The 24,385-nt window shown below is 36.0% G+C and overlaps 1 protein-coding gene across 1 annotated transcript in view; it reads left to right on the top strand.

Annotated features, from left to right (window-relative positions):
- The window catches only part of LOC139674850 (sodium channel protein type 2 subunit alpha-like), a 62,538-nt gene that overhangs the window by 17,410 nt on the left and 20,743 nt on the right, over nucleotides 1-24,385 (top strand). The window contains exons 3-17 of the mRNA XM_071561699.1: nucleotides 164-282; nucleotides 1,476-1,565; nucleotides 2,439-2,567; nucleotides 3,013-3,104; nucleotides 4,167-4,403; nucleotides 7,724-7,787; nucleotides 9,914-10,055; nucleotides 10,739-10,945; nucleotides 11,714-11,995; nucleotides 12,507-12,887; nucleotides 14,362-14,488; nucleotides 15,293-15,531; nucleotides 16,858-17,031; nucleotides 18,101-18,457; nucleotides 19,916-20,368. Coding sequence (XP_071417800.1) covers nucleotides 164-282; nucleotides 1,476-1,565; nucleotides 2,439-2,567; nucleotides 3,013-3,104; nucleotides 4,167-4,403; nucleotides 7,724-7,787; nucleotides 9,914-10,055; nucleotides 10,739-10,945; nucleotides 11,714-11,995; nucleotides 12,507-12,887; nucleotides 14,362-14,488; nucleotides 15,293-15,531; nucleotides 16,858-17,031; nucleotides 18,101-18,457; nucleotides 19,916-20,368 — 3,093 coding nt within the window. The remainder of the gene's footprint in view (nucleotides 1-163; nucleotides 283-1,475; nucleotides 1,566-2,438; nucleotides 2,568-3,012; nucleotides 3,105-4,166; nucleotides 4,404-7,723; nucleotides 7,788-9,913; nucleotides 10,056-10,738; nucleotides 10,946-11,713; nucleotides 11,996-12,506; nucleotides 12,888-14,361; nucleotides 14,489-15,292; nucleotides 15,532-16,857; nucleotides 17,032-18,100; nucleotides 18,458-19,915; nucleotides 20,369-24,385) is intronic.

Raw genomic sequence — 24,385 nt, 5'->3', positions numbered from 1 at the left:
TTTAGAATCTGATGTTTGCTTGAATAATTCTACTGAAAACGAATTTGGCTACTTAGATCTGTGTAGGTGCAGCCTCTATTATGACAAGGTTGCTAACATGTATCCTTAATTTCCCATTTTCTATCCCATTTCCTGCCCTGCCCTTTTTGTCTGTTTTTTAAAGACATTTATAGTATTGGATAAAGGGAAGACAATCCACAGGTTCAGTGCCACACCTGCCTTGTACCTTTTATCTCCTTTCAATATTATTAGAAGAATAGCTATTAAGATTTTTGTTCATTCATATCCTTTTCAAGGGGTTTGTTAAAAATTGTTACTGATTAATTTTACTATAATTAACACTGAGGGGTTTGGCTTAGTGTTTAAATGTGTTCCTGCCTTTAATTCTTTCCTATCAAAATCAATCAGAGCTAAGATTAGTCACTTCAAGTTGCTGATTAAATTCAGAGGAAGAGAATTCACTGGTGGGGTCCCCCAGGGTGCAGTCCTGAGCCCAGTCCTGTTTAATATCTTTACTGATGATCTGCATGAGGGACCAAGTGTGCTCTCAGTAAGTTTGCAGATGACACCAAGTTGGATGTGAATGTTGATCTGGTGGAGGGTAGGGAGGCTCTGCAGAGAATCTGAACAGGCTCAAGATGAACTGAGACCAACAGCATGAGGTTCAACTTGACCAAGTTCCAGGTCCTTCACATTGGCCACAATAACCCCATGCAGCACTACCGGCAGGGGGAAGAGTGGCCAGGTAGTGGCCCAGTGGAAAAGGACTTGGAGGTGCTGGTTGACAGTGGCTGAACATGAGCCAGCGTGTGCCTAGGTGGCCAAGAAGGACAGTGGCATCCTGGCTTGTACCAGGAACAGTGTGATCAGCAGGGCCAGGGCAGTGATTGTCCCTCTGGCACTGGTGAGACCACACCTTGAATCCTGTGTCCAGTTCTGGGCCACTCAGTAGAAGAAAAACAGTGAGATCCAGAGAAGGGCAGCAAACTGGTGAGAGGTGTGGAGCCCATGTCCTGTGAGGAGCAGCTGATGGAGCTGGAATTGTTTAGCCTGCAGAAGAGAAGGCTCAGGGAAGACCTTATGGCTCTATAACTACCTGAAAGGAGGTTGTTGCCAGGTGGGGGTCAGCCTCTTCTCCCAGGCAGCCAGTGACAGGGCAAGAGGAAATGGCCTCAAGGTGTGCCAGGGAAGGTTCAGGTTCAACATCAGGAGGAATTTCTCCATGGAAGAGCTTGTGAAGCACTGGAATGGATTGCCCAGAGAAGTGGTGGAGTCACTATTTTTGGAGGTGTACAAGAAATGACTGGAAGTGGCACTTCGTGCCATGGTCTAGTTGACAAGTGTTGTGATAGTAAACTGATTTGTACATATTTGTATCATTACGGTGTCAATATTCTATGGTCTGTCAAATCCTCATGTTTTATGCAATGCAAATTCAACTTTTAAAAGGAGCACGTTCCTTAACTACAGTCCACATGGTTCAACAGGCTCATTATGATCACTATTATGGCAAACTGTGTATTGATGACATGGAGTAAACTTCCAGAATGGACGAAATATGTAGAGTAAGTATACTTAAATTGGCTAATAATTTTTAAAGTGGTTTAAAAATGAAAAGCAAATTAAGAACTAGACCATGTAGTTTTACTTACTCTTTTGTGTAATACCAGTATATCTTTTTCTGACTTGGAGTTTGGTCCTAGCTGCAACTCAAAGCAGCAGAGTCCTGCAAGCCCTGTGAAGGAAAGAGGGTGTGACATTGCTTTATTTTTCCTCTGAACAAAACACAGATAAATACTTTTCATCAGAATGTTTGTACAAGCAGTGTTTTTATGCATTCTAGCTCTTGAGCTATTCCTTTATAATTAAAAAAAAGAGAGACAAAAAAAGACAAAAATAAGAAAATAGCCATTCAACCTGAAACTACTGCTTTTCACTGTAGAGGATGCTTTCTATAGCTCCTCTGAAACACCTTCATTCTGTACTACAAAATCTAAAATGGGGCACCCTTAAAGAAAATACCTCTGCTGAGGATTATGGTGCAACTTTCTTGGGTCTATCTCCTCAGCCATCAAGTACTTTAGTAAATATTAGGTTTCACTTACCCATGGATTTTATTTCTGACATGGCAGCCATGCTGAAATTTTGATTTGAACAAAAATATTTCTTCATGTCAGTAATGATTATTATTATTAGTGCTCAAATTTCAAAAACTTACATGCTAGAAACTGCAAAAATATATTTCAGACAAAATGAAAAAGAACATTCCAATTATCTTACTGAAGAATGGTGGAAAAACAGTCATAGTTTATGTGAGTTTGTGACTGCTATGAAAGTACATGAACCAATCACTGCTTTTGAGTTATTTTCCTGTGTGCTCATGATGTATCACTGGAAAAAACAACAGTCTTTAACTCTCACTTGAATGTTTCTCATAGGTACACTTTCACTGGAATTTATACTTTTGAATTTCTAGTAAAAATCTTTGCAAGAGGCTTCTGTATAAATGATTTTACTTGCCTTCGTGACCCCTGGAACTGGCTTGATTTTGTTGTCATTTCCTTTGCGTAAGTACATAGTATTTTTTAAAGTAAAATATCAGAAATTTTCTTGATCCTGTAATAATATGTTTGGCTCATTTGAAATGAATTTTAGTTGAATTGTGTTTCAATTCTTTCCTCTTCAATATTTTACACTAATGTAGTACATAACAGAATTAGTGAGCTATCCCACAGTAATAGAGAAGGTACTGCTGAACAACCAATTTAAGTAGTATTTAAAAAATAAAATCAGGCACATATGTTTTATTTTAAATTTGCATTTAATGGAGAAGCTTAAGGGTGTGTTTCTTGGGGAAAACATAATTGAAACAGGAAAATATGAATGCAAGTCTTTGATTTAAACTTGCTCCTTCCGAAAAAAAAAAAAAAAGAAAAAGTAGACTGGATTTCAGCTCCAGGTAAGTAGTATACTCTTTACCTTAATTCTGAAAACTGTGGTTTAATCCTACAGGTATATAACAGAATTTGTAAACCTAGGCAATCTTTCAGCTCTTCGAACTTTCAGAGTATTGAGAGCTTTGAAAACTATTTCTGTAATTCCAGGTAAGAAGTAACTGTGTAAAATGGTAGCCACTCTACATCACCTCTGTTTAATTTTGTGTGTGCTGTCATTGTGTTTGTGTGTGGAATCCCTCACTACAGATATGTGACAGAGTTTGTGGACCTGGGCAATGTCTCAGTGTTGAGAACATTCAGAGTTCTCCGAGCTTTGAAAACAATATCAGTCATTCCAGGTGAGAGCGAGGTTAAACACTGAGGCTGACTGAAACTCCACAGAAGCTGAAGTCATGTTTTTAACAGAAGCATCTCAGTTTTAGTCTTAACTTCAATTTCATTCCCTGTTCTGATTCTCCAAAACACTCAGCCTCAGAGTTTAATACATCGTTGCATGAGAAACTCCTTTATATAGCCCGTACACGTATTTCCATTTCATGATGTCAAATTTTCTCTCCCACATTAAGGATCAAAATTAATTTCTTTTATTTTTCTCTAAGTAGTGTAAATGTTACTATTTACAAAAGACATTTGGGATTGAAAATTTCAATCTTTTGTAAAACTTGAATCCTTGACAACAGAATAAGATAATAAAGAGTAGCATGGGAATTGCATGATGTATTTATTAGCTTGTGATGCCTACCTTCACCAAACTCCACCTCCAGTAGAATAGGATGCATTACAGTGCACTCATGAAAATTACTGCTGAAATACAATTGTTCTCTCTTTTTGTTTGCTGTTGTAGAACCAATATATTTTGTATTGGAATGGAACACTGGCAAAGGTTTGGAGCAAGAGGCATCAAAAAGAAAATAAAATTAACTATTTTCTTTCGCTGTAGTTTATCTGTATGGAAAGCATGAATTAAAAGCTCTTCCTTTGAAGAGCAGATGCTTTGGAATGTGTGCCATTCATTCCTGTTCATATTTTCAAACTAATCTATCAAGAATGATGACACTTAATGGTATCTCTTAATTTGGAAAATATTTTTGTGAAGACAATTTTTGTGAAGCTGTGCATGATACTTAGTAGTGCATTGGAGTAGTTTACATTGCATTTTAGCTTATGTAAATATTTAATATTGTATTAAAAATCTGCCTCTGTTTTCAGGCCTGAAGACCATTGTTGGAGCCCTAATTCAGTCTGTGAAGAAGCTCTCAGATGTGATGATCCTGACTGTGTTTTGCCTGAGTGTATTTGCACTAATAGGCCTGCAGCTGTTCATGGGCAATTTGAAGAATAAATGCTTGTTTTGGCCATCAGAAAATTCAACAGCTTTTGAAAAACACGTAGCTCCATACTTTAATGGTACAGAATTTGACTGGGCAGCATACATTAAGGAAGAAAGTAAGAAATACTATTGTAACTTGCTAAAATTTTTGTGTAAGAACACATACAAGCACAAGATAACTGTGTTATACTACAGACTAAAGATAACATTTCAATAGGATGTCAAAGAATAGGATTTGAAACTCATGCTGGCATGATTGTTGTTTCCATTAACTGCACTTAGAAATGTGTTGATAGGGTTAATTGGTTTTAGAATCACAGAATCATGAAGGTTGGACTGGATCTCCACAATCCAGAACAACTGCTGCTCAGCTGCAGGTCCAGTAACAGCAGACTGCTCAATGCCTTGACCAGTCAAGTTTTTAGTATCTCTAAGGTTTGAGATACCACAGCTGCTGTGGGCAGCCTGTTCCAGCATTTGACCAGTCTCACAGGAACTTATTTGATTATCAATTCAGAATTTCCCATGCTCAGACTTGCTAGTAACCTCCTACCTTTCCAGTGTGCACCCCTGAGAAGAGTCAGGTTCCATCTTCATTACAGACTCTGATATTACACTGGTGGGTAGCGTGGAGATCCTCACACATCCTAACGCCTCCAGCCCTACCCTTAGCCTCCTCAGGACCAGACAAAACCCATTCTTCTTGTAGCTTTAGAACATAAAAAAGACAGAGAAGCACTAGATAAGTATCAGGAATGTTCCTGGTTGAGATGCACTTTTATTATTAGTCAGAGGTAACAAACCAATTTCTTTGCCTGAAATACATAACTCATTAGACAAGCAGAGATTCTGGTAGAAAAGGAGATGGTATTCACCTGTAAGACTTGTTTAGGGAGCTGACAAAGACATCTTTATACAGATGTTTTTCAACAGTTTTAATGTCTGTAGCCTGAAATGATAACATTCAGGCTGGCTCAGAAGCACATAGATACTTATGTTTTGGGTTTTTGACAATTTAAGTGATAGCATCAGTAATGAACTGTGAGATGTTGTGTAGTAATTTATTTTTCTGAAAAGGAATGTGGAAATGGAATACTGACAGTGCTTTGTGGGTAATTCTGGCCAATTAGATTATGTGCTGTAGAACACCTGTGAATTCTCTCTTCAGATACACTATAGATCCTCTGTTTCCATTTACCACTAAGTAGTAATCTAAAAGAAATAAAATTTTCCAGAATGTCAGTTGCTTTCTGTGCCTCCTCTGTTGACTTTTCTGTCAGTCTCTTCAGAGTGCTGATGCAGGCAAGACTGTTCCCTCTTTCTGTGTTTGTATTCCTTCTTTCTCATATAACTATTCTTAATTCTATGTATTCTATGCAGTGTCATTGCAATAGTGTTTCACTGGGCTCAGTTGGGGGTCCTCCTAATATTTTTTCAGCATATCATATTCTGGTCAGCTGTGACTGAGTGTGATATCCTCTTGTGACTTTTTTAAAACATGTGTACATTTTCATTTATTAAAGAACAAGGCCAGATTCAGTTTTTGAAAATGCAGGCACAGATTTTGGATCCACATGCCAAAGTATTGGCACCTGGCATTTAGGTCAGTATCTGAACATTTACAATTTTGGCCAGATCTAAAGCCATTAGGAAAGTAATAGGTTTATAATTTTTATGACATTTATAGAAGTACTGTCCTTGAATGGTAGGATTTTGGCATCACTGTATTTTATTTAAGTGTTCAGTTTAGAATCCTTGTATATTCATATATTATTCATCCCATGGACTGTTTCTGACTATTTGAGTACTACAGTAGTTTTTTACCTTGTGAAAACCAAAGCCTTTGTCGGCATAAAAGATACGTTGAGGACATCAATTGAGGGTGGCAGCAGATTGATTTAGTTGACATAGGAGTTTTTTTCCAGATTTCTTATCTTTTCCAGATTTCAGTGCCTGGCTATCCTGATGATGAAAAGTTTCTCCTTATATCCAATCAAAACCTCTCTTGCTTCAAATTATGCCCATTGTCTATCATTCTGCTGCCAAGCACCAATGAGAAGAATTTGTCTCTGTCCCCTTGATAACTTCCTTGTAGTTACTGGATGCTTTCTACCACTCCCTGCAGAGACTTCCCTTTGCCAGGCTGAACATGGTCAGGTTTCTTGGTCTCTCCTGACATGGTGAATGGTCCAGCCCTCTCATGACCTGGGTGACCCTCTGCTGCTCTTGCTCCATTTCACCGATGTCTGCTTGCACTGTGGGGCCAAACCTGGACACAGTTCTTTGGGAAAAGTCTAATGAGTGTAGAGCTGGAGGCGACAGTCACTTCCCTTGTTCTGCTTCTGCCTTCTGTTCATGCAGCCCTGGAGGCTGTTGTCTTTCCTGGTTGCCAGGGAACACTGCTGGCTCAGCCCCTCTTTGCTCTGTGTCCAACAAAAGTCACGGCATTTTGTGCAGAGCTGCTTATCAGGTGATCAGTTCCCAGCCTGTATCACTGCAGGGGGCTCTTCCTTCCCAGGTACGCAACTGCTTTTGACTGTGCTGAGTTTTACATGCCTCCTGTCAGCCTGTTCCTCCAAGTCCATCTGGGTCCCTCTGAATGGGGTCTACTCTCACTCCTATGAACTTTTCTTATTTATTATCATCTTTTTTCTTATAATACTTTTTATCTTTTTTCTTCCTTTTTTATTTTATTTTGAGGGCAGCACAGTTGTTAATCTTTAATACCAAAATATATTTCTTTTTTTCTGAAGGCTACCACCTTAAAAGAAAAATTCTGTAAAATTGTTTATAGTACAACAGCTCTTATAACACTGTCATTGGAACATCCATCTTTTTTTTTTAACATGCTGCCTTCGTATTTTTGTCACAGGATGTGCTAGTTAATGTTGCTCTAACTTCAAAACTGTCAACCAACCATTATAATAGGTCCATTTTAAATGAGATAGGATTTAATTGTCTGATTACAATCTAACTGCCAAATAAGAGAATAAGTATTAAGATTTATGTGTTTTTTCTCTTATTTATGGACATCATATTTTGGGAGGATATCCAGTGTGCAGTGACTCAAGAACAGAATATACGATTTATGTTGTTCTAGGATTTTATTTTTACAGTCGTTTTTATTTTGTTACCCAGAGAGGTAACAAAACCCCATCTCTGAAGTGTTTAACGCCAGGTTGCATGGGGCTCTGATCTAGTAAGTGGCATTCCTGCCCCTGGCAGGGAGGTTTGGAACCCCAGACTATTTTCAAGGTCCCTTCTGACCCAAGCCATTCTATGACTCTATGATTGTGCCAGTATGTGAAGTATTGGGAAAGCATGAATGAGAGATTTTGAACATTCAGAACATGATGACTTGAACAGAGGTTCATTCTCACAAAAAAACTCCAAGGCCTTCCATTTGTAAATATGTCACTTCCTATTTTTTCTGTAGGTCATTTCTATCGCCTAGATGGAGCAAAGGATTTTCTGCTTTGTGGCAATAGCACAGATGCAGGGTAAGGTACACTGAAAATTATATGCTACCTGTCTAAGCATGTCAAAAAAACCAATCTAAACTTAAAAATGCTAATTTAACTACCTGCCTTCACAGTCAATAATAATAATAACAATTTGGTCATGATTCCTAGTCACTGGACACTTGAATGAGTAAAAATATTACATGAGAAGACAGTTTCCTGTAAATTTATTTTAAAAACTCTTTAAGTAACTAGAAAATTCCACTTCAGCAGGTATCAATGTTATCAATGACTTAAGAATATACTTATTTAGTGTAGGTTTCATGCAATTTCTCAACTCTAAAATAGGCACAGGGCACTGTCACGTGAAAAAGAGGGGCAGAAATGCAAAGATTTATTGTCCCATCTGTATTAATATAAAGTTATTAGCTATAAGCATCCTCAGAATATCAAAGCCTTTTAAATGAGTCTGCGTCTCACTTAAAGAGACTTTGCTGGACAGATTCACTGTTTGGAAAGACTTTTGATACTCTGATATGAAACTCCACTTAATAGCAAAAGAGAACATTCTCTATAAAGTTCTCTTAAAAGTTCTATTGCTGCCAGCACCACAAACAAACTGGACTAACTCTAGCAGTCCCTGAAGTAACTTTCATTGATACAAGTATGCGACAATTACTATATGGGTTGTATTGTCAGTGATAACGTTTTACTGTGTGATTGCACTTAACTAACAACAAAACCACAAAAACCAGAAACAAGCTTCACAAACAGAACAGCACAATCTAAGCCTCAATACAAAGCTCAAGCAACAGCCCCCCAGCCATGACAGACTACACTAATGATAAAAATTCAACAGCAAGAAGCACAACGGCAAAATCAAAACGCATTAGGTGTTACAAAGCAAGAAGAGAGAATATGGCTGCTTCCCACTAACACACTTTTTAACTCACTAAGATAAGGGACTGTACCACTTAAGGCAAACCACCAGCAAGTCAGCAATATAGCACAGTGTAACAAAACAAAACACTGAATAAAAAGTAAGATATATACCCGGTGAGTTACAAGGTGTAAAGCAAGGTAAAATTAGTAGCAAAGTACAATTAGTAAATAAAGTGTCTATGAAATAAAGATATAGCAAGGTAAGATTATTAAATGAGGTAGCTATAGGGTAAAAGTGAAAGATGGTAATCCATAGGGTTTAAGGTATTATAATGGTATAAAGTGTAGGGGTATAAGATAAAGGTAATAAGCATTATAAGAGTGTAAGTTATAAGGAATAGGAAAACAGAATACATGGTTGCTCAGCCCTACATTGTCCGAAGGAGGTGGGAGGAGGCAGGGCAGCTTGCCAGCTACCCTCTGCAGAGATGATGGCATTTCTCCCCAGTTTTTGCTCATGTCCAATCTATTTTTCTACTTTGTTTTAGGCAATTTGAGTGACTATAGTCAATAATAACTTTTGGGGTGATAGACAGATGACATAGGCTTAAGAATTGGCTCCCTGTGTCCCCATAGGAGGTGTCAAAGAAGGGCTATGCTATCTCCATAACACTCCATTCTCTGTTAATCCTATCAGTCTATCTTGGGCACTTTCCGGAAGCCACTGGAGCCTCTTTGTCCCTTCATGTGTAACTCATGAGCCTCTGACAATGGTATTCTGGGAGCACCCCTTCAGGGGCTGAGGTGTTTCCCTTAACCAATCATGAGGTTATCAGGGCTATCACCCCACAGGCACTGAGACTTTTGAGATTTGGGGAGGACATCTTCAGGCTTCTTCTATCTGAGGACTACATGCATTGCCGTGTCTTGCGCTCTCTTTGTGACAATTCCTTGTAACAAAATCTCATAATTCTATATGCTAATAATACATCAGTCTATCACTTGATTTTGGTTGGCTCTGGCTTTAAAACATATAGACTTAAATTATTTTGGTAAACATTTAATTTATATGTGCAGCTGTGAGATGATTTTGTATGTCTGTAGGTAGACATCAAATATACACACACGTGTGCAAAGAAATCCTTACAGGGTTTATCTACAGAGGTTTTGTAGGCAAGAACCTTTTCTGTCCTTCAAGAATGAAATAATAATTTAAAAAAAATGTTATATGCTATTCATATATGAATCGTTTTACCTCTCTTTCTTCTTTTTTTGCCTCCTAGTAAATGTCCAGAAAACTACATCTGTGTGAAAGCTGGTAGAAACCCCAACTATGGATATACTAGCTTTGACACATTCAGTTGGGCTTTCTTGTCGCTGTTTCGACTGATGACACAGGACTACTGGGAAAATCTTTATCAGCTGGTGAGTGTATAGTAAAAAATTGTGGTTAATGTCCCCAAATCAATCATGGAAAGGCCATTCTTGTTGCTATTATTTACTATTGTTAGCTATTGAAATTTATTAAAGGGAGTAAATTCAGTTGCGGAATTGAGCACACATGGAGGCTTGTAACAGAATTTCACATGATTTCTGAGGCACGTGAGGGATTTTTTGATCATTCATTTAATTTTTACATTTTGTGCCCCATGATATTTTCAAAAATGTCGATATTGAATTTAAATTATAAAAATAGTCTGTTAAAGCAAAATCTGAATCTTAATTCCTATACTTTTAATCCTGTTTCTGATAACTAAGAATGCACGTCTTGATATAAGTTAATTTTCTTACCATAGCTTTTCATTATATGGTGTGTGAAAATGTGCTAATTATAATAAATTTTATCTTCTGTGATCCCACATCCTTTTCAGTATTATTAGTCATTGAAACAGGTTTGTCAGAGCACCATGATCCTTAAGCATGTTTCTCCTGTACAGGAATTCTCCCTTTATTTTGATTGCTCTGTAATTCAGAAAGCTCATATGATCTTACTACAGAAGGAAAAACAACTCACTATTAGTTTTCACTTTCAAATACATTAATGCTGACAAACTACAGAACTGATGCATGTCTTCACCAGATGGATCCTTTCTGCTCTCCTCCTACAGACGCTGCGAGCTGTTGGCTTATCATACATGGTATTTTTTGTTGTGGTGATTTTCCTGGGTTCCTTCTATTTGATTAATTTGATTTTGGCTGTGGTTGCCATGGCCTATGAAGAACAAAATCAAGCAAATATTGTTGAAGCAGAGCAGAGGGAGGCAGACTTCCAGCTGATGCTTGAACAGCTGAGGAAGCAGCAAGAAGAAGCCGAGGTATTTTCTAACAAGACTTTGAGTTTCAATGTATTCCTTTACATGCTATTCATTAACACCAATAATTAAATTCACATATGAAAAAAAGATTCTTCAACATACATGTGAGGTTTATTGGTTTTTAAAGGTATAATGCCTAAAGCATTAATTAATTAATTTCTGAATTGAGAACAAAAAGTAGTCTCCAAATCAGAATAATTGTTTTAAAATAAATATTTCTTTATCTAGGAGTAGTATCTTCTTACCTGTCATGTTGATTTTCAAAATTCTCAGCTTAGAATTATTTTCAGTACTTGTGAAGCATTTATTAGAGTGTAAAATATTTTTATCTATAAATTTCTGACTAAATTTTGTACTTGTGTTAGTAGCAGTGAATCAAAGACTAGAAGCAGTACCCCAAAGTTTTGTTCCTAAGAGCACACTAAGGAAGCTGCTACTTACAATAAAAGTTAGAATTAGTTTACTAAATTAATACAGGCTGAATTGTGTTTAGCTCTTTTGTTTGCCATTGCATTCACTCTAATGCTTCTATTAATTTTCAAATATTTTAAGTTTAACTTTGTGTCTGTAGACAAGGTTGTTTGACTCCATGATATGGATGTAAGGTAGAGCTTCATTTGTATTACAGAATTTCATTTGAAGCTTTGCACAAGGCTTTAATTGCACATCTAAAAGAGATTTGATATAAATCTTAGGAGCAAGAGCTATATTTTTCTTTTAAAAATGGTGTGATTTGTAAAGCATCTCATTAAATAATTGCTGTGGCAGGCAATAGCAGCAGCTGTAGTAGAGATGAAAGAGTACAGCGGTGAAAGTGGAATTGCTGGACCCTCAGATAGTTCTTCAGAAGCATCCAAGCTTAGCTCAAAAAGTGCCAAAGAAAGGAGAAATAGAAGGAAGAAAAGAAAGCAGAGAGAGCTCTCTGGAGAAGAGGACAACATAAAGCTTCCAAAATCTGAATCATATGGCAGTATCAAAAAGAAAGGCTTCCGTTTTTCTTTTGATGGGAACAGACATGCAAATGGTAATCGATTTCCATCACCCCACCAGGTACTGTGAACAATCCAATTGTCATTTCTGAAGTTCGTGACATAACCTGTCATATCTATATGTTTAGGATCTAGTGGGTCTTAACATGCAAAGCAGCCTTGCATTTTCCTAGTTAATCTAAAGTAGAAGTATCTTCTTAATTCATAAGAGGAAAAGTCAAGTATAATGCATGAATGTAAAAGTCTAAAGGTATTGCTATCTTTTAACTTAATATGTGATTTATGTGGATCATTAGAATTTCTAGAAATCTTGATTTTTCTCTTTAAAGCAGATGAAACTACTAGGGCCTTATACATCTTATTCTCTTCAGTTATTGTTTTAGGTATACTGTAAATTTACCCATTCAGCTGACTTTCATCTCTAATGTGTCTCTGAGATCTGCCTAAGGCACTGTATTAAAGATAACACTGACAGACTCCTGGGGAATATAAATTATTGGTTTTAATACATAGACATGCATTTTGTATATGTGAAATCTTCAGATGGTCAGTTTTTTATGTTTCCTTTGCAGTCTTTGCTGAGTGTCCGTGGCTCCCTGTTCTCTCCCAGGCGTAGTAGCAGAACAAGCCTTTTCAGTTTCAGAGAATACGGAAGAGAGAGAGGATCCGAGAATGAGTTTGCTGATGATGAGCACAGCACATTTGAGGATGGTTCGAGCAGAAGAGGTTCTGTGTTTTTGCCGTGCAGCCACGGTGAACGGCGCAGCAGCAACATCAGTCAGGCCAGCAAAGCATCAAGGAGGTTCCCGGCGTGTCCAGGGAACGGCAAGATGCAGAGTGCTGTGGATTGCAATGGAGTGGTTTCCTTAGTGGACGGACCACCAGGTCTATTGTCGCCTACTGGACAACTTCTGCCAGAGGTGATAATAGATAAACTAACAACTGACGGCAATGTAAGAAAGTTTAAATTACTCCAGGTTTCATGGTCTCTCTTTATTCCACCAGACTATGCTTTAATGTAATTATTTGCTTTGAAAATTGATGATGTTTTTGTAGATCTTACTGTAATGAAATATTTTTTCAGTGATTCAATCAAATGTGGGTGACTGAAGCATGAAAATGAAAGAGAACAAAGTAGTATGTTTTTATACACCTGCAAAGCAAAGATATGCGTGCACCTGCTTAGTGAATCAAATTAGTAATATTCCATTGCTAAATCTTTTTTTAGAACACAGAATAGGGTGCTCAGCTTTCTAAAATTTTGTGTATATTAGTAAATTGTTTCAACTTTTTCTTTCTTCCTTTATGGTTTTAGCCTGCCTTTAAAAGTATTTCCTAATTCTCTGCAGTAATCTGCTGGTTCTGCTCTTCTCTCTTGTCCATATATTTGGTATTGTGCAAATGTAGCATAGTCTTTAAGACTATGTTGACATTTTAGAAGCCCTGAAAGTGATTTTTTTATTCTGGGTCTCAGAGATTATCTGAGCTTCTCACTGCCTAGGATCAGGGTATCTTTGAAAAAAGCCCCACAAGAACACAACATGGAAATGAATCCTTTTATCCGTGTGCTCAGTTTTCCCTTTTCCCTCAGTCTGCTTTAGGAGCGGACCAGAGACATCCACATATTTTTTCCTGGAAACTTTTTATATTGAAACAGAAATTCCTATATGGATCACAGCACCGGAAAGTACATGAGCCAGGTTTCTTACAGTTACCAGCCAGATGCCTTACAGTTATAATCCTGCTGTTTATTATAATTTTCATGTATTTATTTAATTTACTGAAAAAAATCTACCCTTCCTCATACAACCAAAACTTCTTCAGTTATAAAACTGTAACACAGCCTTTATTTTTTAAAATAAAATAGTGTAAAACTAGTACTCATTTTTATGGTCAGTTGTCAGACTGAAATTAAGTTAGATTGAAATTCATAGAATAAGAGCTAATAACAATTCAGTGTAGAACATAGAATTTAAATAAGTTTTCAATGGGTATAAAGATCAATACTCATCTATAAAAACTAACTTATGGTATAATTATTGCTACAGAAAGCTTCCTAACATTAATAACTTGCCATAAGTATCTTGTGAATGAACTGGTTTAAAAGTGAAATATTAGTAGAGAAAACGTAACTGGGAAATGGGAGTATTTCGACTCCAGTGCTGCAGCAATCACACTTTGTTTCCTAGGGTGTGACCCCCTCCAAAATTTGTTTGTGTCCAATGTGGAGTTAATAGTATTTAACTATAATGCAGTGGTAATATGGAAACTAAATATCCACATTTTTTTTAGTGTTTTGTAAGTATTAACAACATTTAGAAGTATAGCATGAAAATAGTAGTTTAAAAAAACCCCACAATATTTCTAACTTTAATTTAATTTAAAGCCCTCTTGTTTGGTTTTTTTTGTTTGTTTGTTTTTTAATAGAGCACTACTACAGAAATAAAAAGCAGACGTCCCAGTTCGTATCAAATACCGCTGGAGTTGCTGGAGGACCCCAGCGTGAGGCAAAGGGCCGTGAGTTTGGCCGGCATCATCTCAAACACGATGGAAGGTGTGTTACAGCTGCACATACAGGACCTGGCTTGACATAGTCTTAGACTTGCTTGAGCGGTTATATCACAGAGCAAATGCAGATGAGAAAAAATATGTAGCCATTGCAAATAAACTGAATAGTAAAAAAAAATGCATGTACATAATGAAAAAGAAGGGAAGGAAACTGTTAAGCTGGGTAAAGCAAAAAACACGTAATTAATACTAGTTGATACTGTAATTTAAACTAGTTATTCATGTTTAGCAATGCAATTATTGGAAGAAATGCCTTGTCATAACTTTTCTCCTAACTATACTGTAAAGATATTACAGAAACTAAAATCCAGGCCTTAGTTAATAAGGAGAAGGAAATTTTTTGTGGAATTACTTGGAATTATTGCTAGTGAAAATCTTGAAAAAACTTGAATAATTTTCAAAACCTATTTAGGGTAAAATTACTTTTATTTTTCTTGAAAATAAATGGACCTTTGAGAGGACTGTGAAGTTGAATTTTTTACTGAAAAAAAATTCCATAAATGTAAGTGGAGTCATTTTATATGTTGTTTGGGGTTTTTTTTTTGAAACAGGATTATATGATCTTAAAAATAGAAAAGGTTTTCAATTATTGGCTCAAAACTGTTTGGGTTTTTCTTTTAAACCTTCCAAAACCTTTTCGGCCAGAAAACAATGAGTTAAATTCTTGGAAATCTTAGGAGGTTCCTCCTTAGTGGTTCCAGATATGAAGATTAAAACTTGAAAAAGCAAAATATTATCTTCACTGTTTTCAAAACTTGTTGACTCTAAGTTTCTTTTTTTTTTCCCACAGAACTTGAAGGATCCAGACAAAAATGTCCACCTCCCTGGAACAAGTTTGCTCAAACTTTCTTAATTTGGAATTGTTGTGAGCCCTGGTTAAAAGTAAAGAGTGTAGTTGAATTTATTGTAATGGATCCACTTGTTGATCTGGCTATTACTATTTGCATAGTTTTAAACACATTATTTATGGCCATGGAACATTATCCAATGACTAAAGAGTTTGAGAATGTACTTAAAATAGGAAATCAGGTAAGCCTTTCAATCTATATAATTTGATACAATTGGCATTTGTTTTCTCTTTGAAATAGAATTGCTTTTATTACTTTTATTATTATCCCATGCATCAGAAGTTAAAACTTTAATTGTACTAAAAGTACCATTTGAGATATGTTGTATTTAACAGTTTGATGTCTGTATTAAAATTTCTTCAAATAGAATTTTCAACAACTAGAGTTTGAATGACAGAAAACTGAAAGAAATCTGACTTCTTTTTGTTTAGTATTACGCCCAAAAAAGTAGGAGCCAAATTAGATTCTTTTAACTTTAGGTACTATTTATAACACAAGAGCTGAATGCTATTTTGGATTATTATTTTTCACTGCTATTTTTTTAATTGATTTTGTATTTTCATGAAGAATGTTTATTTGATTGGTCCATAACAATCTGGAAGGCACAGAATTTGTGACTTGTAAAAGTATCTTGTTACAATTGGGTTTTGGTGCCTAGTGGACACAGTCTGTAGGTCGGGTTTTGTGAGATTTTATGATTGTTCCTTTCCTATCCAGTGAAGTAGCTTAATATTAATCTCATTTTGAGCTGTGTGAGTATAAGTGTTCCTCCATGCTAAGAGTTTGTATGTGCTCCCAGTCAGCTAAAATGTCCCTGCAGTACTGATGTCATTTCAGCAGTTGGACTGTGCAGCACTACCTTTTAATGAATGCTGCTGACTTTTTAAAAGTTTCTTCATCTTTCTAGTAAAAGATAGTAATTTATGAAGTTTTGTAGATACTGATGATCATACATCTACAGTAAATTTATTTCAGAGGTGGTGTTTGCCCTCTGCTTCAGAACACATCAGAGGCATTCAGAGTTAAAAAAGGACCCACAATTGACCATTTTTGGCAGATATAAGGAGAAGATATGATTATTTCTGAGTTCCTATATAGACTTCATTAGTAGCACATTTGCTCGAATTTATGATCAATTCAGATTTTTCCACACACCTTTGTTAAAGCAGTTTTCATTGTGTCAAGAGCAACTGTTACTGTCTTGCCAGGATATATTCCTTTAATGAGATGGACAGCAAATAAGAGGAGCAAACTGGAGGCCTGTTAGGAATAGTTGATTCTTCAGAAGTCACTAAATGTGTTTTGAGTCTAACTGAAGTTACAGATTTATGCTACATCTCATTCGGATGTTGCCACTTACACTCTCTGTGGGGTTCAGTTTGTGATAATTTTGCTTACTGACATCCTGCTGTGAGAGGGATGTTACTTCTTACTTATGTTCTTCTTATGTGATGGTTCAACTTAATAGTATTTATCTATAAAGTAACAATAAACATTCTTTCTTCAGGTTTTTACTGGAATTTTTGCAGCAGAAATGGTTCTCAAGATAATTGCCATGCATCCTTTTTATTATTTTCAAGTTGGCTGGAATATTTTTGATAGTTTTATAGTTACCCTTAGTTTGGTGGAGCTCTTTCTGTCAAATGTGGATGGATTATCTGTTCTCCGATCATTCAGATTGGTAAATAATATATCTGCATTAATTAATGAATTACATTTGTATTCTAACTGTACTCATATAAATAAGACACTTTTTGGTATTATGTGTGTTTTTTACTAAGGGTCACAGGATATATCTGCAAGCATGTTTCACAAAATTAATTATGTTATCATTAAATACTGTGTAAGAGCTGTAATTTTATTATAATTATTTTAACATGAGTAGGTAAAACTCAGTGAAATTAATTGGGTTTTGTATATTGAGATATATAAATAAATAAAGCATTTGTAGTCTAGTTGATTTCCATATCTGGAAATAGCGAAAAGGCTAGAGGTGTTCTTTTAAAATGTAGGAATTATAACATTAATGGTTTTAAAAAAATTAAAAAGACTGATCTTTCTTTTCCCCTTTTCATAAAATAAACAAACAAACAGAAAACATTGTTTTCGAAAAATATTATTTTAAAAATGAGAAATTATGTATGGGACACTCTTTCCCTTTGTTCTCTTTCCATTATGCATTTCTATTTTTCCTTTATCTGAAAATAAAATGTGTTTAATATATTGTTATTTTGAGTGGGTTATGGTTAAGGAACAGTATGAATTACACTTTTCCCCCTTCATAAGTTGAAATGTTTGACTTGGATAATGTGCTTTGCTTTTATTTCCAGAGTGTGGGTCTGTCTGATCCTTTTTAATTTATTGGAGGTACTGTTCTTTTGGAAGACCCCATTCTTTGTGGATTTTGTTTTTCATCAGTAGAATTCTATTGAGCTTTATTATTTTTGTTAACAGTGGAGATCTATGCCGTGTTTACAATTCACTGTCCAAACAAATATAATCTCTATTTTCTTTCTTTCACATGGAAAAGAGTACACACATGCTACACAAAAAAAGTGCAATCTAAAATTTATTAAGTTTTAAAAATGTGGATTTTATGAAACTCCTGGCTTTATTTAAGTGCTGGTTGCTGGAATCATGTTGAAGTTTCTTATCTTGCTGTTGCTGAGAGTCACTAGTTTACAGCATGTTGCTATTTCTATAGCATTTTTGTAACTACTGCAAGTAATGGCTCCGTCTTTTTTTTTCAGTTACGAGTTTTCAAGTTGGCAAAATCTTGGCCAACTCTAAATATGCTGATAAAGATTATTGGCAACTCAGTGGGGGCTCTGGGGAATCTGACCCTGGTGCTGGCCATCATTGTGTTCATTTTCGCTGTGGTTGGGATGCAGCTGTTTGGGAAAAACTACAAGGAATGTGTCTGCAAAATCTCCAGTGACTGTGAACTTCCACGCTGGCACATGAATGACTTTTTCCACTCTTTCCTGATTGTATTCCGAGTGCTGTGTGGAGAGTGGATAGAAACGATGTGGGACTGCATGGAGGTTGCAGGCCAAGCCATGTGCCTTACTGTCTTCATGATGGTTATGGTGATTGGAAACCTAGTGGTATGTAGCCAAAATAATTTTAGCATTCATTTAGAATGGTAACAGAACCAGTAATTATTTTTCTAAGCACTATTAAATGTGGGTTTTAATTTTTTTTTTTTATTTTGAATTTGTTATGAGTATGGATTCTGAGATAGAGTTTTCTATTTGTTAGATATCTGATCCCCTACAGAATCCTCAGCTTGGAGGATGACCCCCTTCAGGGGGTGTCTGGAGTGGAATTCAGATCTGGGTAAGAGAGTGCAGCACCACGTGTTTAGGATTTTGTGGGCAGCTCCTGGGTACTTAGAGAGGAAGAGAAGAGCCCCAAGTGTTGGGCTTCCATGATGGGAGTTTGCTGTTTGCCAAAGAGGACATAGCAGGGCCTTTTCTCCCTCCATGATTGCAGCACCACTCCCAATCACACATAGCCAGGTTGTTAGGGGTTTTTATTTAACTTTTCTGCTCTCTCCTGTCTAAAGGACTGCTTTAACATTCAAAAGACCTTGGAATGTATGTCACTGTGAGACCTGCTTGTTGCACAGCCAGAATTTTACACAAATGGAGTAAAGAAACTTGAGTTAGAAGGCAGTCATGCAGAAAAAACCCAGATTCAGTTACTTCAGCCCTTTCTTTCACTTCTTCACCTTTTTACTTCCTGTTTTATGCTTTTTACAGATACTTTTAGTCTGTATTGTATCTGGTTTTTTTTCCCGAGGAAAGCATCAGATCTGCACCAGTTTGTGCATACATTGTGCATACATTTCTCTTCTTAAATATGTTTTAAATTTATTAGCTCACCAGTACTTAAGACCTTAGTTGCTTGGCCTTTTTATCTGCTTTTCTCACTGCCGTCTGAGTCTTCCTCTGTTATTGTACATCTCTTATTTAAACAACTGTCAGTAGCAGAAGGGATTTTAAATTGACCATCCTGAAAGCATTCTTTATGCATAAGTTTTACCCTGTTGTCTTACAAGCTGGTAGAAAAGCTTATCTGAAGATTTTAAGAGGGTTTTTTGGGGGGTTAGAAGGCAGAGTGCACTCCTCATTTTTTAAGTTGCAATGAGCAAAATATCTGTGTAAGTTTGGACCTGCATGTAGGAAATATGTTTTCTGCACAGATCATTTGTGTCTTCTGTTACAGAAAGGTTTGCTTTGTCAGAGAAATAAATGTGTTGAATCTGTTCAGACAGTACCAAAGAATCATTCATTCCCGACCTTGTGGAAACATGAGCAGAAAAACAATTTGCAAGTTTTAGCAATGCAAAACCACAAAACCCCCTCTTGAGGTATAGGCAGGTGTTGTGCTTAAATTGCATTTGCATTTTATTTTCAGTATAATTTCCAGAATCTTATAATGCAAAGGAAAACATGAAGCCTTGTGTTTATAGTGGGTTTGTGCAAAGCATGTGAATGAAAACTGAAGAAATTCAGCTCTGTTGTCTTTTTTTTGCCTTTATTTTATTGTTTTTTAATTAGGTATTGAACCTGTTTCTGGCCCTGCTGCTGAGTTCATTTAGTTCAGACAACCTTGCTGCTACAGAGGATGATAATGAAATTAACAACTTGCAGATTGCTGTTGCAAGAATTCAGACGGGAATAGATTATCTGAAGAAAAAAGCAAGTGAATGTGTCCAAAAGTCTTGTGTGGGAAAACAAGTTGTTGTAAATCAGAGAACAGCAACAAATCAGTTGAATGATGAGCGAGACCCCTGCATTTCCAACTGTACCATCAGTGAACGAAGGATAGATACGAATTATCACAAAAATGAGAATGGAATGGCCACTGTTATAAGTGGCAACGATTATACATCATTCATAAACAACCCAAGCCTTACTGTTACAGTACCAATAGCTCTTGGAGAATCTGATTTTGAACACCTAAATACAGAAGAGTTTAGCAGTGACTCAGATTTGGATGAAAGCAAGGAGGTAAATTTAAGTGTTTTATATTTTGTACGAGTGATTTATACCAATTGTATTGTTTCTTTGTAGAATACTCCCTGCTTAGAAATGGAAGACAATTGTAATTTGAAATTGTTGGAGTACTGAGAGTGAATGAACTGAAGTGGGCAAGTGGAATTTAAGAGGTTAGGAAATCCAGGCAGAACTGTATAAACATATATGAACCCATTTATAAAAAGATTTTTCAAAAAAACACTCTCTTCCAAATCGTTAATTAGATAGACAAACTAGTGTATATGGACAGCATAAACAGTTAAAAGAGTTTATATATATATATATAGTTGTAATATTTCTGTGAAGTAAGGATAAAAGTAAATTGCTATTTAAAAATACTAGAGAAGATACTCAAAATGAGTATTAATACCTTTTTAGGAAAATTAACATTACTTTTCCTGGATAAACCTAACAGGTGCTAACTCAGGTCGATGAGAGCAGTAACAACGGGTTTTGAGTTCTTAAGTCAAAATGATGGGGGAAAGCCAAGGGAGCAACTTTAGTATTATAAGGTGAATACATCAATTAAAAACTGATGAGAAAAACTAGAATTACTGAATGAAAAAATATTGATTTCTTGCTTGTTTGTGGGAGTTATGAGCCATTCACTTCGAATGTAACTGTCTGACTTTAAACTGGAGCAGCTTTAGGAAAGTAGTCATTAATCAACAGCTGCAGACTGAGAGGAAAAGCAAAATTATGGATTTCAGCAGGATCCTGAGAGACACTGAAAGTTCAGCGTGCAGTCTGTGGCTCAAGAGCAGACTGTGTCTGGTATGAACAGCCCTGGCACGTGAAGACAAGAGGACACTAATAGAGTATCAGCGATTGTGCAGAGGGCTGTACTGCAGCCTGGATTGGTTTGGATTGTTGGGATTTTCTTGTTTGTTTGTTTCTTGGAAGGTTCATTGGATTGGTGTGGAGGGCTCTGGATTGATTGTCAGCTTTTTACGTTTTTAGTTGTTTTGTTTTGAATGGGTAATTAGTTTGCCCATATTATTTCCGAATTGTAGAAAATAAGTTTGTTCTAGAAAAGTGTAGTGTAATTAAATTTAGAACGTTGTAATAAGGTACTCTTTAGGTGTTTCTTTTATTGTAGAGTGCAGTGTTCAGTAGTATTATGCTTATTTTTGCTATTTTGGCAGCTTATTTCCTGACAATTTATTCAATCTACTGTTTGGAGATTCTGCTACTTCATATATTATATTGACCACTAAGTCAAGAAGACCACAAATTACTAAGAGGCCTCTTTAAAGCGAAGCAAATAATATTCATAACTTGTTTAAAAATCTGACCAAATCTGAACTTGTTAGTGTTTTAATAAAATCTGGTTTGTGCAAGGAATATTTGATGAATCCAGGTAATTTACTCTTGCTCTGATGACTGTGTTAAATCTAAATTTTACATGGAAATTGTTCTTCAGCTGAAGACACCTGGTTCTTCATTATTTTATATTTAAGTATTGGGTGACAAAATCTATGTCTTCTTGCCTCTGACTTTGAAGGTGAAACATAAGCATTAGCTGTTTATATGCTACTATTATCTAGTGTTAATTTTAACATACTCGAATTTGGAAGAGCGGCATGGATGAAAGACAACTATAGGAGGTACATAAACTAAAAACAATTTCATGTAAACTGGTTCATAGTCAGCAAGGAAATTGTCTTTTGTTTTCTAGATTATTTTGGCTCTTCCTTTCAGACCTCCCCTTAAAATGGAAGCAGTTTATATTGGAGTTACTAGATCATTATTTGATGAGCCTTTGAGAAGTCATTGTTGAGAAGTGAGATTAGATTTATACCTGAAGACTAGTAAAATATACATGTGAGATACTACAGGAAATTACAGGTTTATTGTTAGGCATGGGATTTTTTTTTTATTGCTCTATGTCTGCTGCAATCCATAGTGCACCTTAAACGGTTGGAAACCTTTTTTTATAGTCATGCAGTTAAAATAACGATTATGGGAAAAACTGCTTATGCAGTTTTCATGTTTGACATGGTATGATTTACTTTTTGTTTTGCTTTGCCTGCAGCTTCTTTCTGAAAGTGTATTCTAGAGACATATTTAGCACCTAGTGAAGACCAGGAATAACCTTGAAAACAAAATGCAAGGAGAAATAAATGTCTGTCCTTTTACAGGTCTAGTTACTACTATTAGAAGGACGCTTAAAGCTCTAATATACGTGGTGTGGGTGTATCTGTCTGTCTTTTTTGTTTGGGGCTTTGTTTTTGGAGGAGGAGGATTTGAGGGTAAAGGGATTTGTGGTGGTGGTTTGATGTGTTTGTTTGTAGGGTGTGTTTCATGTTCAGACACAAGTCCAGTTTATATCTATGAACTTCAGATATTCTGCTAATCTTATGTCTTCCGTTATATCTTTGCTTAAAGCCTTAAACCACAGCTGTAAATGTTATGTTTTGCAAATATGTGTCATATCTAGAAAACACATGTTTAAATCTGTAGGAATTCACACTTGTTTCCAGAACTCAGACAACCTGAAGGACACCGTGTTTTAACTTCATTGCGTACCATTCTTACTTCTCACAGGAGTAAAATCCAGCTGGATCAGTCAAGAATGCAGATCTGGTGCTTTTTAACCAGGCAGAGCAACGTGCCAGCATGTTTGCACAGGTTACCTAAACAAATCGTCCATACCTGATCACTTTGGGACTGATTGGCCTGCATGCTGCTCAGCTACAGTCTATTTTCCCCATATGTTTCAATGTAGTGGAAACATCCCCAGCCGCTCTGTGAGCTGAGCCCCATGACACATCACTGCATGATCGAGGGCAACACAACATGTTCTCTCCTTGTTACATCTGTGGTATTTTCTGTACTTCTGTGGCATAACCTGCATGCTTTGTAGGTTTTTAATTATTGTTCACTGAATTCTTAAGCATGAAGATTTTTCAAGGCTCAAAGAGGTTAACAACCTATGATTTTATGACAATGGAAAGGTAGTCCTCACTTGATGTTTTCTGTTCATCTGTTGTACCACATTTTTAGGTTTCATATAATTATGAACATTTTTCTGATCCTGCTCATTTGACCAATGGCTCTGTAATATTACATATATACAGTTAGTTGTATGTTAAGATGTTTATATCTTTGATATAAATTTTTTGTGTTTGTTCACAATGGTTTTATAATTTCCATTTCAGTTTTCTAATATAAGAGAAGCTAAAATATAGGATGAAAGATACACACCTAGAGACAATCAAGCCCTTTTTTTATACATATACATAGTTCTTTGCATATGGATGTAATAGTTTAGTTATATTCTTCTCATGAATTTTGTGTATGTTTGTAAGATTAGAATTCAAAGCATCATTTATGTAAGTTTTGTTCTCCATCATCAGTAATTAATTATTTCTTTGTCAACTTAATCCAGTTACTTAATTTTTATAAAGACACATAAAACACAATTTCAATCAAAAATTCTACATAGGTTTCTGTGTAGGTGTCTAAATATATATCGGGTGTTTTAAAACTATATAAATAAGGAAGTTCAAACAAGGAAGAAATATAAAAAGAGGAAAATCCAGAACAAGAATGAAATTAAGACAATTGTTAAAAAGACAAAATAGGAACTACTACCCTACCAAACCTCTAAATTCAGGAGCCCCCAAAATATAAAACAAACCTTAATTATACCAAGCTATGTATTTCTTATTCCTGATTATCTCTTCTGAATAGTTGGGCAATTCCTCTCTTTATCATTTTGGGATCATTGGGGTATTCCTTTTCCAAGGACTAATTTTGTTTTTGTGTTTTCATTGTGGAATCCTGCATTACTTTCCATGTATTCTTTTGCACTGTTTTCTATATTGGAATTATTTAAGCCACACTTTTTTTTTCTCCAAGGGGGGCCTGTAAGCTGTTCAAAAAGAAGAAATGTAAAAATACCTTTCTAAAGGATTTTTCCAAACCTTTTAGGAAAGGCACTTAAATAGGGGAAAGTAGAATGGGATAGTATCCCATCCTAATGGT

The sequence above is a fragment of the Pithys albifrons genome, chromosome 8, assembly GCF_047495875.1.
Source record: "Pithys albifrons albifrons isolate INPA30051 chromosome 8, PitAlb_v1, whole genome shotgun sequence".
Taxonomy (NCBI): domain Eukaryota; kingdom Metazoa; phylum Chordata; class Aves; order Passeriformes; family Thamnophilidae; genus Pithys; species Pithys albifrons.
Note: the sequence above shows the minus strand (reverse complement) of the source record. Positions and strands in the feature narration are given on the sequence as shown.